General features: G+C 42.1%; 1 protein-coding gene across 1 annotated transcript in view; it reads right to left on the reverse strand.

Moving 5' to 3' along the window:
- The window catches only part of CACUL1 (CDK2 associated cullin domain 1), a gene marked incomplete at both ends in the record, with an annotated part of 37,364 nt that extends 22,113 nt beyond the window's left edge, over positions 1–15,251 (reverse strand). The window contains 3 exons of the mRNA XM_079535652.1: positions 6,200–6,302; positions 10,415–10,541; positions 14,954–15,251. Coding sequence (XP_079391778.1) covers positions 6,200–6,302; positions 10,415–10,541; positions 14,954–15,251 — 528 coding nt within the window. The remainder of the gene's footprint in view (positions 1–6,199; positions 6,303–10,414; positions 10,542–14,953) is intronic.
- Between the last annotated feature and the right edge of the window lie 239 nt (positions 15,252–15,490).

Genomic DNA, 15,490 nt, shown 5'->3' on the forward strand with positions numbered 1-15,490 from the left:
TTCCACATAACAGACATCTCAGCACCAAGAGATATGAGAATTAAAAGCACATTTGAGAAAGATGATGTCTACATCTTACACGTCATCCCTAACAAGCAATGACATGCAGTATACTAAAGTGGCCTTCCCTAAAACTCCAGCATCTAATATAATATCTAGTCATTTGAACTTACATATATGTGAATATGGGTTACTTTTTTTTTCTGCAATCTGAATATCATACTTGGACTAAACACACAAAAGAACAAGCAGCAGAAGGCAGGCTGCTGGCTCAAGACAAAACTGCTCATTAAGAGAGAAACAATGACAACAGGCCTTTGTTTCAGAACACAAAACTCATCTGTTTATGAATACTCATCTGGCACAATCAGCAACATGCTCAGTAAAGCCTGCATTCTTACACTGCTGCACAGTTCCATTTTCCTGGGAACACTCACTGCCAGGATGCCAGCACACATGCTGCAGCATCCCTCCCATGCCTGCCAAGTGAGAAGAGAGTGAAGCTATAACTACAAGAACTAACTCGTTATTTGTGTAAGCACTCTGACTCTTTTAAAGCAGCTTTTGTTCTTCCTCAGTAAAGCATCATTTGCTTACTTTGCCCTGCAGATATAGGAGATTCCCAGGTCTGTCTCACCAGCCAAACATGCTATCAAAACTTCTTATGAAAAACACTTAAGCCAAAGTTCAATTTATTCAAAGACTGTCATCCATTAAAAGCCTGCCCTCAAGCTGTACACCATAAATACTCATAACTGTCTTCATCTTTTTGACATCCACACACCAAGATGAACATATTTCTACATCTGGTTTCTGAGAAACTTCTAGTACTACTCATTTGATCTGATTCAATTCCATGTGATCAGAGCATTAACAGCCTGTTTTACAGGCAATTAAGTAATGTTCCCTTGTAAAACTGCTGGATGAACACCTACAGCAGCAGAATGATATTCTTCTGCCCCTTAAATATCACTGACCAGATAAATGGCCAGTTTGAGTTTCCTCTTAAAAATACGTACGTATTACCTGACCCAGAAGAATGCTGAGGAATACCAGCATACATAAGATGACTTGAGAAATGAAGGTTCTCTCTTTGTTTTCCAGCACAACTTATGCTCTTTTCTACACACAGAACACAGCGATGGCAGTTTCTTTCTTAAATCAGTGCTTGAGAAACTCTAGTAACTATGGTAAGCATTCCAGGGAATGAATCAAATATTTCTAAATAGTAAGAGCTCCTTTGAGGGTTACTTTCCTGATGTTTCATCTCTTGTAGCAACCCCCAAGGCTTGCTACCTCCTCTCATTCAGCCAACAAACCAAGCAGTACCCATACAAACAGTGGAACAAGAATGGGATTCTTCACACAGGTGGCATGCCCAGCCTGACCTTCCATACAAAAAATAGGCAGAGATGGTGTTGTCCGGCTATATGATGGAACTTCTGACACATGTAACCTTCAACATACCTTGGAAAGAAAGCAAAGCATCTACAAAACAGTTTGGGCTAAAACTTAAAGTATACTAAGAAGAACTGCAGTGTTGTACCTAATGATGCAGTGTTGATGAACTGCCCAGTTCAGTTTTACCATGCACTGAAAGTTCTACCTGGTTGCACTTTATAACACCATGGTGACTACAGTAAAGTTCATAAGCAAAACACAACCACCTAAAGCTTCACATCTACTCTTGCAATCAGCAGAAATACTGAAAGTTACACAACAGTTTCTAAAACAAAAACAAAATTCAGAAGGTAATCTGAAGTTCCAGGTCAGGCATCTGACAGCCTTGCCATGTTTATCAGATTAGTATTTCAGAAAAAACTGGGGAAGGAAATGACAGCCCACTCATCAGTGGAAGACAAAATTCCCTGAAATCACAGGGAACAAGCAGGAGACAAACATGATAAAGAAAGGAAGAGGCAAGGAAGGAACAGGCTGTCCACAAAGGATAACTGCTGACACACTTCTAAGGACAGGAGATGACAGACAACAGCACAATACAAGGCACTCAGTTCCTAGAGAACAGTTCTTAAGACAGCAGAATGACTTTGATGGTAACCAGATGCTAATGCATATTCTTCCAAGTAATCAATAGATTGGAAGATGAGAAAAGATTTTCTCATATGCAGCCCCAGTCGGTTTGAAAGCTGGCAACAAAGAAGGCTCAGAAGCTGCAAGGATTCATATTAGGCAGGAAAGCTCTCTGCCATTGCACAGCAAAGACTCAACCTGCAAGTGATGGAGACTATACAACAACTGTGCATATAGCATCCACCAACACCAGAGCCTGTTCAGCACCCTTGTGTTGATAATAAAATAGTGTTCATAATAAACACACTCCTCTCATCAAATAACAAAGGAGAAAAACCTCAAGCTCTCTAGAGCATCCAAGAGGGTAAACAAGCTATCAGCAACTGGCTCCAAACTCGATACAGTTGAGTTGAGACAGGTGGAATCTAAGCAAGAAATTCTGCCACTTCAGCTCTGTTTGGTTTAAAATAAACAGCACGCAAGCAAGCTAGTGTTAATTCACTTAAAGAAACACAGGACTTCTCTTAGTAACTTCACTGAACACAAGAATTACAGTCAGTGAACAGAACTGTTTCTGATAAAGACTTAGAATCAAGAGAACCCTTTTACTCTTTTGCTCTAAAATAAAAGCCTTGTGAACACAACAAACTATTGCTTTTCACCTCACTGTCATTTCCTAAGCGAATTACTGAGATTTTTCTAACCAAACCAATAATAGGTTAACTGCACTTGCACTTTGTCATGGGCCTGCTCAATGCCCGGGTACATTTTGATTGCCAATCCTCAAAGTTCTTTCCAGTGTCACTTCCTAAAGAGATACATAATGGACAGATAAATTAATTTCACATGACTTTACCAAGGCACAAGCAACATGTTTAGGCCAAACACTCATCATTAATGCAAATACAGTCTTATAGTTACACTATTTTTTAAAAAGGAAATGTATTTAAATTGAAATTATGTCTACATATTCACCCCATCTCATACATCTGAATGACTCAGCACTCACCCACAAAAACAGCTGTCACTGTTTTAAACCACAGCATAATGGGCTATGTCCATTACCAATAAAAAGTTTCCAAATAAAGCACCTTGAAAAAAAAAATCATCAGTAGGCATACAGGTATAATAGGCCTCAGGACAACAGCAAGTACATCCATTTTTGTGTTCTGCCATCACTCTCTTTAAAACACAAACCAGAATTCTGACCAACTAAGAGTTAGGGAACCTTCATCTTCCTAACAAAACTCAATCGTACTAATGCAGAAAAGCTGGTCCAACATCAGCTGGGAGAAAGGAAGGCAACCCTTGCTCATAGCCTCTCCCTAAGTGAAACAGGCGGAGGAGAGGATCATTGACCTGCACAGCCAGGAGGGAGTAAGACATGTCTCAAGATATATAAGTCTCCATCTCAAAGGAGTGATGATGCAATAAGAAATTCACCTCATTTCAATGTACTTCTCAGCAGGCAATGTTCACGGCTTTTCACCCAATGCCAAACACGCTGAGTGTGCATTCAGCCCACTCATATTTTCCTAACTCCTCCCTCACCACCACAAATTAATTTCTCAAGCCGAAAATGTGTGGGGCAGCCCTTCAGGTGTACTAGGGTAACAAACACCAGCGCCACCCAACACAACACCCAGTCAGCGAGAACAGAAGCAAGCAGATGACGACTTGGGAAGGTGCACATATCCCACTGCATCCTCAGCTGTACCTGGGGCACCCAGACCAACCTTGCCCACCTCCATCCTTTCACCAACTTCAGCCAAAGGCAGGCTTACCAGACAAGCAGAGGAAGAAAAAAAAATACATAGGGAGTTCCTGCAATAAATGCAGCAAGGAAAGAGGATAAACTTCAGTATGATGAGGAACTAGCAAAAGCAGGTCGGACTGGTCTCCTTAGATGCTCCACTTCCACCATTTGGTATCTGACAGTTTTACTGCTGCTGCTGAGCACTCCTAGTATTGGAATGGCTTGCTCTGGCATGTTGGTTACACGTAGATATTCTGCAATTCACCTGCCATGAAACCATTGCACTTCTACGCAAAGAAGCTGTTCAGCTTGTCCAGAACAAGACACTGCAACTGCCCGCCGTATCAGTTGCTGTGATGATCTGCGTTCTCACACAAAAACCCTGGCTTGTCCTGAGCAACCTTGGCCTCTCTGTACATAAAAATGTTACCTCTCATTAAGTCGCACCTCGCCAACTCAAGAGAATTCCACAATTCAATTAAATATTGTTGGCAGGTGGAATGAGCTTACATCAGAGAAAGTGAAACATCACATACTGTGCACTGAAAGGATTTGCATACATCCTATTTATATTGTGTGAACTGGAAACTTCCAAGTGACCAACGTTTATAAAGTGATTTTTTGTTGGTGATTGTAGGGTAAAGATCTAGCACCATGCTTCAGCCCTAAACCCAAGTGACTATATGTCACCAAAAGGAACAAAGAGCAAAGACACAGGATAATAAAATGCACTGTAATAATGTCACAATCCATAACTAATACAGTTTCTTTACAGAACAATTTATTTATTTTTTTTAAGGCATACAGGTTTTTCTTCAAGCAGCTCAAAAAGATGTATTTACCATTTACCCAAAAACAGAGTCACCTGAAGATGGTACAGTGTTGTATTACCACTCTCCTGCCACCTGCCATAAGGTGTGTCTACCCTACCTATGAAAACTTTTGCAAGACAAAGGCTGCATTACACAGTTGTCAATTACTCCTTCCACTACTCAGGCTCAGAAGACTACCTTGTTTTTAGGCAGAAGAACTGAATGCATGTATTTGCCAAGGGAAACATCAAAACCTCCAGTTTCAGGACTGAGGAAGCCATCAAGGACTGCTACAAAGAAAAGAATTTGGGGTATTTCCAAATTCAAAGCAGTATAGTACTCTCCTAGGGAATGTATCAGAAGAACTGGCCAAACCTGTACAGCTGCAATGATTCTTACTTCTCACAATCAGAGGAAAAATGTACAGGCTGCACCAGTTCAGCAGGACCCAGGGAAGACTTCATTCTAAATATTATGCTTATCTGCACTGACAAGCAGTTACAGAACAGATGAGGCTGTCTCTTTGTGAGGAATAAAGAAATCTTAAAACAGAAAAGCAGAAAGAAATCTAGTTCAAGTTAACCTAGATATTTCATAGTTAAAGACTGTCCCAGACATCACATCCACTACATTTGGGGTCTTGGCTCCTTTTGGTTTTTGTGTTTTTAAAGAATGCAATAAGAGGAAAAGCATGACATGAGAGCAGAACATCAGAACGATTACAGTGAGGTATATTTTGATGGATATGCAAGCTTAGCCAGAAGTACCTGATGCACTTAGCAGTAAGACTGCACACGACGGACTGAAATTACCTATCAGTTATTAGAAGCACTGAAAGAACTGCTATAATTTAGGCTTCCTATGCATTTGGCATCTCTGCTTGACTCAACACAAGTCAGTACAGAACTCAAAAATCAGTCAGAAAATGACACCAACTAAGAAAATTAGTGTTGCTGCCAGTGATGACAAAGTCAAGCATGTGCCTGGAGATTCTAACCCAAAAGGAATTTTCAGTGAGGAACGCACACGAAAACAAACATGGATGCACAAATAAGATGTAAAGATAGGTATATACAAGTTGTATTAGGACTGCTGTAAACCACTGACATCTAGAGATAGGCAAGAAAAATGCAGAATAAACTGCAGCAATCTTCACACGGATTATGAAATACCAGTTATGCATTACTGCATACTTAATTCACTTTAATTTCTTCCTTTAAATTTATTTTTGCGCTGCTTATGAAGCACAAAGACTATAAAGCAGTTGATAAAGATTAACAAAGCAATGGCAGATATCCACGTCATGCTCAGATTATATTTGACTGAAGTGTTTACATACCAGGTTACACTTTAGATTTCCCCTTCTCAAGTCTTTGATTCTGTATTATATTAAGTTTTAGGCACTGCTGTCCTAAGGCTAATTGGTGCCATCCAAACAGACCTAGTAGTTGGTATTCTATCAGTGCGTGAGGCAGTTCTCAATTTAGTAAACTGGCATAAATTAGAATTAACAGCAACACCCTCCATAGGCCATCTCCATGCTGCTCCAATATAAGCACAGATCCCAGGAAAGATAGAATTAGATTGTGCAGCTTCTTACCTGCAGCTCCTTTGAGACTCTCTCTAAGTGGTTAGTTATCTTTTTTATTAGGTCACTATACATCTGTTCCGAATGCTGCTGGCATACACACTTATACACACAACTGCAGAAACAAATATAGGAACAAACAATGAACTTACAACAGTTTGCAATGAAGGGTAACAGACTTCAAAATATTTCGTTCAAGTCTCAATTCAGATGCTAACAAACTTAAGTGAATGATTGCTGAACTTCTAAATGCAGCCCTACTGCAGTAGACTCTTAAGTCAGCCATGCCTTCATCACCCTTCAGCCCCACCTAACTACAGCTTAACTTACAATGAACTCTAACAGGGCACTTCTGAACAGACCAGCAGAAGTTCTGAAAATAAAGCCCTATGCATGTCGTTCTATCTTCTGTGACTTAAAACCTAAAAACAAAAAATCAACCAACAACTATATTTCACAATAAACAAAGATGTGCAAAGAGAAACACAACTTTTGTTCTCCACTTCATGGATTGGCTGTATTAATTCTGCTCTTCAGTGTCACTTTTGCTTTTTAAGAACATTTTACTGCTCTCATTTTGCAATAACAGCATATCTGCAGTAGGTCTACGTACGTAAAACATTTACAATGGTTATAAGACGCACACACACACACACAATTTTAAGCAGCAAGTAGCATTAAGGCAGTCATCTTCAGGGCATTATCAGCACCAAATAACTTCTGCTTCACTACAGTGCTTACATTCTCTGAAGTCAGTCCCTGAAAGATAGCTGCCAAAAACTAAGAAGCACAGGAAGCCTTCATCCGGACCTTGGTCAGACCAAACCTCCTCCCCATGCCTCTTTCCTGCCCCTCTCTCCCTGACTACATGGAGTACTGCAAGAACAAGTACTTCAGGCCAAAAACTGTTCCTTAGAACATGCACAGAAATTAATGAGATGTCCAGAACCCAGACTACAATTCTGGTACGTTTTTAATGATACCTACAGGCTAAAGAAAATCAACACATCCCTCCAAGGGAATAATCACATGTGATTCCTAACTGAGCAAGTGATTCCAGGAAAAAAAAAAAAACTGAAAAGGTGGCACTGACACAGCTCAGGGCTACTCTAATTTTGTAATGCAAAGAAAAGGTAAAGCACCAACACTTGTGACTTCAGGGGCCAAGACAGTACGTACTTCAGTAACTGCCATTCTTAAATCCTTCTGGAAGAAGGTTTGACAAGCAGACTACCAGTAACAAATTTAATATTCCTTTACCTTCTACAACTTCAAAAGCACCAAAAATACTTTGTTCACCCTTACATAAAGCCACTGTTGTTGTTTTTTTAAAGAAAAAAAGATATCCTACACCACTCCCTCTCTTATATTTTGAAAATAATGTGTGGTGTGGTATTGTTTAAAAAAAGTAGTCAAAAAACCTAATTCTTTCACATGAAGTCTACCAATAGCAGGTCCTTCTGTGGAACCATCAGGAGCAGAAGATATTTCATTACGGTGCTGCAACAGCAAGCATATGAATTTAATTTAGATCAAAGAAAGAAACACTGGTAAGAAAAGACAAAATGACTACTGTGACCTCTTACAAACCAGCCAGCACACCAACAGCAACAACGGCCTGATGTTTGTTTGCTGCATCACCAATGGGTATACAGCTGCTTCCTCAAGCTGACAGCTTCATTTATAACTTCATAACTAAACTGAATTTTAAAGCAGGTCTGCTTACTGCTACATGCACTATCACTGTACTTCTGCAACATATCCTGTAGTCAAACACCAGTTTTTAATAAGTACATGTAGGACATGTTTATACTTTATCTGAACATTTATATTTAGATGTTACTTCCCCATTTGCAGATCCTGTTTTCACTTCCCGATTGTAGGCTGACTCTGTGAATCATCCTTGCCCTTCTATTACCCCCAAAGAAGCCACTGACTTGTTAGTCTGTTAGCACAGCTCAGCACCACTCAAGTAGGACAGTTAGTGGGAGGAATGAAGTTTTGAGATTGTAAGGTGTCTTGAGGAACAGTGATCTACTTGCATTAGCCTTAAGAAACACTTGTAAGGATTGTCAAAAACACAGCTTGGTTGCCCACATTTTCCTCATCTCACTTTGTTACAACTCTGTTAACTTCATTCCTTTAAGAGGAAGCAACTATAAACAGGCAAGCTTTGGACTCAAAGATGAGAACAGTCACTGATCACGCTTTGGTAGCTTATATCTAAACTGATCCACAGCAAATATAAGCATACACACCTCTGAAGTTATCACCTAGCTTTCACTGCTGTGGAGTATTCACCTACAGTTACTGACCACAGAAAATAATCTAGCTTGTGTATCTAATAAGACATTTCAAGTCTGCAATAAAGAAACCTCAATTCCTTTATTCAGCACAAAGATGATCAAAGCAGACAAGCCGATTTTCAGCTCAATCTCACTGGAAAAAAAAAAAGATATCTAGCTGCTTGAGACTTAAAAAAAGAAAACCAACCTTAATTTTCAAAGCAAAGAACTAGCATAGAGAAGCAGAGAGGATCTACACCCTAAGTCTGCTACTTACTGTCTGTGATATTCCATGGAAGCATCATCAATAAATTCAACAAAAAGGAACTTTCTTCCATCCTCAATCTATCTTGTCTAAATTGTAACTCAGGCAAAGGGACACCACAATAAATAAATCTCCAGGCTGGAAAAGGCTGTGTCAGTGTAAATACATCCATAGGCAGCTTTAAAAGAAAACTCAAAAAAAGGGATGCCAGCTTTCCCAGCAATGCTACGTTACAGACTTGTTTCAATAACACTAAAAATACATGCTTCAGACATCCGTGTATCACTAAAATACTGCATTAAGTTTCACTCTGATGTCCAAGGGTTCAATTGAATTAACTTAAAATGTATTACCCCTCTAATATATAATTTTAAAAAGAATCTTAACCAGGTATAGATCATGTCAATTACAGAGGACTGCCAGCAGATGATGACTTCACTATTCCTGATGGCTGTTTGCACATATGTAATTTCAAGCTGGGGAGGGGAGTTTCATTACCCACACTACAGTTGCAAAACCCATCCCAAGTTAAATTGACTACATTATTATTTATACATGTGCTGATGTCTGAATCCTGACAAAAGCAGCTCCAGAAGCTTAAAGAGGAAAGAGGAATTTTACTGAAATTCTTAACTGGAGTTAAGATGGAAGACCGAAGGTCTGCCAATCTGATATCTGACTCTTCAATCCAGAGTTTCAAACTAGATGGACCAACAGCTAAGAACAAGTGAATAGGAGACACAGCTGAAACTTTCTGAAAAGAGCAGGCATTGACTGAAATGCCTGTGTTATTCCTCAGCGTGCAACACTGTGCTACTAGCAGTGCTGCAGGCAAGGACCAGCAAACAGCAGCAGCCCCCCAGTTTCTGCCCTATTTACCTATACCTGGATACTTGTCACCTACAGAACAAAAACGTCCACTTTAGTCAATCTCCTAAGAAACTGACAGGTCTCAAAAGCATTTAGTATTTTTGTCTGGAGCACTAGCATGGCTTTGAAGCAAACCTTCCTGCTGTAACCAACCAGGCATTAGCTGTGTCTGCAGCACAGTGCTGCTGAGTGACAAGATTCCTTTCTGAGCAAAGCAAGGCAAATCTCCAGGCCAGGCACAAGTGCTCTCCAGACAGGAAAGCAGACATAAGAGACTGAACCATGTCAGCCTCTACCACACATGCAGCAGCAGGATGGCTGGTCAAAAAGGAATCAGACCCAATCTCATGTGAAGCACACAAGTGACACCTTATATGAAAGGACCTCAGCACCACAATTTACTCCTGCACTTCTACTGCACCAGGTCCTGCTAGCTATGACAAAAAATCCTTTTGAAATACTAAGTCAGACACCTACCATGCCTTTCTCCTCTTCCCCTTTGAGGAAAGGGATGTTGAGACTTCAATACATTTCGTAATGCATTACACTAAGCAACTGTGGTGGAGATTACTCTTGCATCAACACTTCATGTATTTTCTCCCCTTCAGTATTTACTTCTGACAATATGGGATATAAAGTTGTTTATCTGATATTTACCCATTCAAATGATTTAAACAATGTTCTACTTTATTGAACCTTCTCTTCCTTCCACATAAATACAAAATATGACACATGCATAGGCTGCAAGACAGAACAAACATTAACATACAAAAAGGAAGTCATGAAACACTTGAATGATTTCCTTACCTGTATATTTGTTCATAGGAGATAGGGATGTAGTCACCAGGACTCTGAGTTAAAAGCTGATCTATGGCACTGTCCAACTTTGGCCAATATGTGCTCTTATAGTCTTCAATTGTTATAACATTCATTACTACAAGGAAAAGAGGAAAATTACATTTAGTGACTTTTAGTTAAACAATCAGGAGTAAATGAGTGAGGTGCAATTTCAAAACACACCTCTGAGCTTGCAGGGAAAAAAAAAAAAAGGAACAAGTCAGCTCTGCTAGATAACCTCATCTACAAATAAAGCCCATACTTCAATTTGCATCTTTTTATTTACATTAAAAGAAAAAAAATCTGCCAAATGGTGCCTGGATAGATTGCCTCTTCCAATGTCCTTCCCAGCAGCTGTTATGCACCCCAGACGAGGCCAGCAGCTCACCTGGCCTAAACCTTCATACCATACAGTTTCCTTTGTCTTCATAGTTAGGATGCTTTCCTAATATATATGCCTAATCTATATATTTCCTATGCACACAGAAGGAGAAAGCAGCAGCAGCGAGGCCTAGAAACACTACTCAGCTCAAGCACAAAATGCTTTCTACAAAAGCCCCATCAGATTTGCATAAGAAACATTCATGGGTTCCACCTAACTTCCTAAAAGCTTTGATTCCCACACTTCAGTTCTGAAGACAAGCCAGGCACAACATTTACATCTCTAAGAGCCCAAGGCCAACCCATCAAACAATCACTATTTTTTGTTCTTCTAATCCAGAAACCAGATTACTGTCAGGTTTCAGCAACTGTCCCAAATCAGCAACAGCCTTTTGAAGGCAGTATCCTGCTACTGCAAGCTCTGCGAGAACCTCAGGACCAGGAAGCAAAGGAACCACACTCACAAAAACTACAACAACCCTTCTAAAACCATCTGTAACCTTTTTTCCCCCATCTTTTCAGGATGCTGTTCTTAACAGTTTATCCCTACAACAGGCATCCAACATTTCAAAGAATATGCATCCAACTGGCTCCATTTCCAACCTGCAGGGTAAGGGTGATTCTAGAAGACGAGCTTGATTTTCTTGAGGTTGGTCAAGTTTGTGGGAAGCGGTGTTTTCTGTAACAACACACACATTTCATTTCTCTCCCTGCTCCACCCAAATCTGATTCAATGGACACTGATACTCTCCAGCAAATTACATTTCACAAGCAAAGCTAGAAAAGCAACTGCTGCTTTTCCATGTGCTGAGAAGTTCAAAAGAAAAACTGTGCAAGTCAAATGCAGCAGTGAAATCATGTAAGTGAAAAAGAATATGTATGAGCTTCATAGCATAACCTAAATATTTTGGTACCATAGCCAGAACCTAAATACAGCCTTCTCCAAACCATCCATCAGAAGGATGGAAAAAAAAAAAAAAAAAAAAACAAAAAAAACCACAACAGTTAGAATTATAAAAAGAAGAAGAAAATCCAAAAGTAGGCATGGATCACTCACCTGACTGATAGGAAAAATGTAAGAATTTTCTGCATAGCCCAAGAAGGGGCTATGAAAGGTCATAAGTACAGAACAGTGAGAACAATATTAGTAACAATCAATGATCCTGTTGATTGTTATTTATACAAGGCAACTTTACCTGAAAAGCACTCCAAAAGTTTACTACAGTAACACAGAAAAGCCACCCTTCTTTTAAAGCCATGGCTGAAAACGGAAGGGAAGAAGGCATAAAGGAACCCAACCTGCTGCCAGCTAGGCACACCATGGTCTGTCCATCGTCTGTCATTTACTGAGTCAATAAAAATTTAAGTGTGAAAGAAGCAAGACGTCTTTAAGAAGCTTTGATTATTTCATCTCAGAAATGAAATACGTTAAGCCTTACCACCTAATTAGCAATGTGCAGTACAACTCTAAAAACATTTTGTGCAAGCATAAGAACATCAGACAGACACCTGAGAGTGCTCAGCAGACCTGCAGCCATCGCTGTAGACCCATGTCTTTCTTTTTCTCCCTTCTCTCTTGTACTCACACAGCCTGACAAGAGACTTGCTGAGCACAGCACAACAGTTTGGAGAGGGAATACAGCAAGTGCATGGATCTGCATCATAGCAGCTTTCAATCCGTTTGTTTTTTTTTAATGACAGGTTTCTCTATCTGCACTAAGACTGGTGAGTAAATATAATTTCAACTACTTTTTCCCTCTCATCATACTATTTGTGTACGCAGCCACGTGCAAAGCACTGTACATTATGCAACAGGGCAGGCAGAGGTTTACTGGATAATGCTGACACAGCCCCACGTGCCCATCCAAAATGGGACTGGGATTACATATATTCATATTCACCCTCGTTTGAAAAGGATGAAAAAAGAAGACTGTACATTTTCCCCACAACCAGGGTATGCCCCCAGTTACCAGTGTGGAAGAAGTTTCTCTTAAAGCAATAAAATTTCTTACTTCCTCCTTTATGACAATGAGGAAACATTTTTCATAGCAGTATCGCTTTACAAATCATTAGCTAGGATTGAATCTAATCAACTGGAAATAGGTTTACTTGTAAGTCCACCACTGCATGGAAGATTTCCTTATGTTGCTCTAACTTGGATAAAAGCTATTAAAGAAGATAACACATTACCACATCTCAGTTCTCAGCCTTATCCAAATCTAAAGGAAGGAGAATTTACTTGCACCCTCCAGATGGAAACTTCTAAATCTTTCTAACCTTCTTCCTCCATTTATCTGCAAGATGAATAAGACCAAAAAGGGACCATTAGACCACATTAGTCTGCAACTAAAAACATGAACAAAAGCAATAAGCTGCAATTAATTACATACTAAAACACAGGTGATAGATTTGTTTGTTTGTTTGCTTTAGAGGAAAAATACAAAGGAATAAACCAATATGAATGTCACCAGAGCTCTGATTTACCAGAGCACTGCAGGAAATAAGCTATTTATGTCACTGCAGGACAACCTGTCCAAAAGGAAGTCTCAGCTTCATGACAGAAGCAGAGAACAGCCCTTCTCTGAAGAACCCCTTCATGCTGCACAGAGCAGACAACTTTCTTGTCAAGCTCAGGACTGACAGGCTGTTTTGCACGTGTGCTCAGCCACTGCAAAAGCACAGCCGACAGAAGGGGAACGAGCACAGCTGCCTCCCTATTCACTGCCCGTTTTCCCCTGAGGAAACCTCTCTCCCTTTATTCATATGTGATAATTAAGTAGAGATGGAAGAGTCCTCCGTCAGCATGAGGATTGGAACGTGCAGGACCCAAGCTCAGCTCCTGTACTTTCTCAGTCCTCACTGTCTCATTGGAGTTGTGCTGATCGTAAACACAATTACCAACAGTAGGTAAAGGTGCAGAAAAGTTGTACCAGATATAACACCTCACAGGTTTTTGTATTTTAAAGGACTCTTCATTTTCTTTTTAAAAATATCTGAATACCAGTAAGACACTTGGGATGTTGGATATTAATGCTGGAGAAACAAAATCTAGAACTCAAAAAAGCACACACTAAGCAAAATCACACAGAGCTGCCTTTCCTGCCCCTTACATACATGCTACAGACTAGCTAGGAAACAACCTTCCCATTTGTGTAAGATCCAAAGTTTGCAAGCATTTTCATTCTGAAATAGAAGGAAAAAACTCCAGCTCTCAACTTCTGAATTGGGAATTGAAGGGCTCCATTTAGCGAGGCCGAGCACCGTTTCTCTGCAACCTTCCCAAGCATTTACAAGCCACCCCAAGGTACCTGGGGCCCTGACAGCTGGGCAGGCAACGAGCCAGCAAGCTTAGGGAGTCTGGGAGCCTCGGCTTCAAAGCAACCGGCCCTGGCAGTGAGCCAAGAGCCACGGAGCTGGGGCTGCAGGGAGCCTGAACTTCTGGCTTCTGAGGAGCTATGCAGGTGAGCTGGCACAGGGAAGAAGGAAAAAAAAGAAGTACACTTCCCATCAAAATTTCATCATGGCAATTACATGGCTATAGTTCGAGGAATTTATTCACCAAACCCAAGTTTTCTGGAAGCCAATAGGGAAAAGGGTGTACTTTGCCCAGAGATATGACTGCTAGAAATGAAAGTAGAATCAAAAAGAACAGCAGAAAGGCCTTTCCTTCCTTCAGCCTTAGCTCAGCAAAACGGCAGAAAAAGGTCTACATTTACCATTGCTGCTAAAACCATATTGCAAACGATGGTTTGAATCTAGCTCTCTGCTTCACTTCCCAGGCCTCTACAGACACATGCAACCCTTTGGGGATGGGTCTGCACGCATTTCCTCTCCAGCAAGCCAACGGGTTTCGCACCATCCTGCACCACTCCCTGCTGCTGGGCTCAGTTCCCCAAGTCACGAGCCCCAGGCCAGGCCACGCAGCCCCGTAGTGCCGACCCCCGGCCCGTGACACAGCTCAGCAGCCGCGGCAGCGCTCGGAAAGGCGCTTCTCCCTCCCAGCCGAGCGCCGACCACGCTCCATGAAGCGCCTCGCGAAGGCTCCGAGCCCCCACCCCCGGCCAGCCCAGCTCCGAGCGAAGGAAGGAGGAAGGCAGCGGGCAGCCCCGCCAGCCGGGGCTCACTCACGGAACTTGGAGGTGGAGGCGTTGATGTTGATGGCGGCGGCGATGGCTCCCGGCCCCCCCTTGCCCGCAGCGCCCGCCGGGTCGCAGCTCCTCAGCACGCCGTTGGCCTCGGGCTCCACGGGCAGCAACGGTCCGGCCGGGGGCCCCGCGGGGCCGCGCAAGAGACGGTCGCCGAGAGGAGCGGCGGTGGCGGGGCCCAGCAGGTGCCGCCCGTAGCCGCCGGCGCCCCAGTTGTTGTGGTTCTGGTCGTCCATCATGGCCTCGCCGCCACCCTCCTCCTCCATGCTCTCCTCCTCCATGCCGCCGCCGCTGGCAGCGCGGGGTCAGCGCCCTCCACCCATGGCGGCCGCGCTCCGCCACCGCGGCTCGCTCCGGGCACGGCCCGCAGCCACCGGCACAGCCCGCGAGCCGTGGCGCGACACTTTGCGGCAGGCGGAAGGCGGAAGGAGGCAAGGGAGCCGTGCCCCGGGGCACGCTGGGAAGCGTAGTTCCGGAGATGCCGTGCGGTGATTGGAGCACGGAGCGGAAGTGGGCGGGG

This window comes from Tetrao urogallus (genome assembly GCF_951394365.1).
Source record: "Tetrao urogallus genome assembly, chromosome: 5".
In the NCBI taxonomy this organism is placed as follows: domain Eukaryota; kingdom Metazoa; phylum Chordata; class Aves; order Galliformes; family Phasianidae; genus Tetrao; species Tetrao urogallus.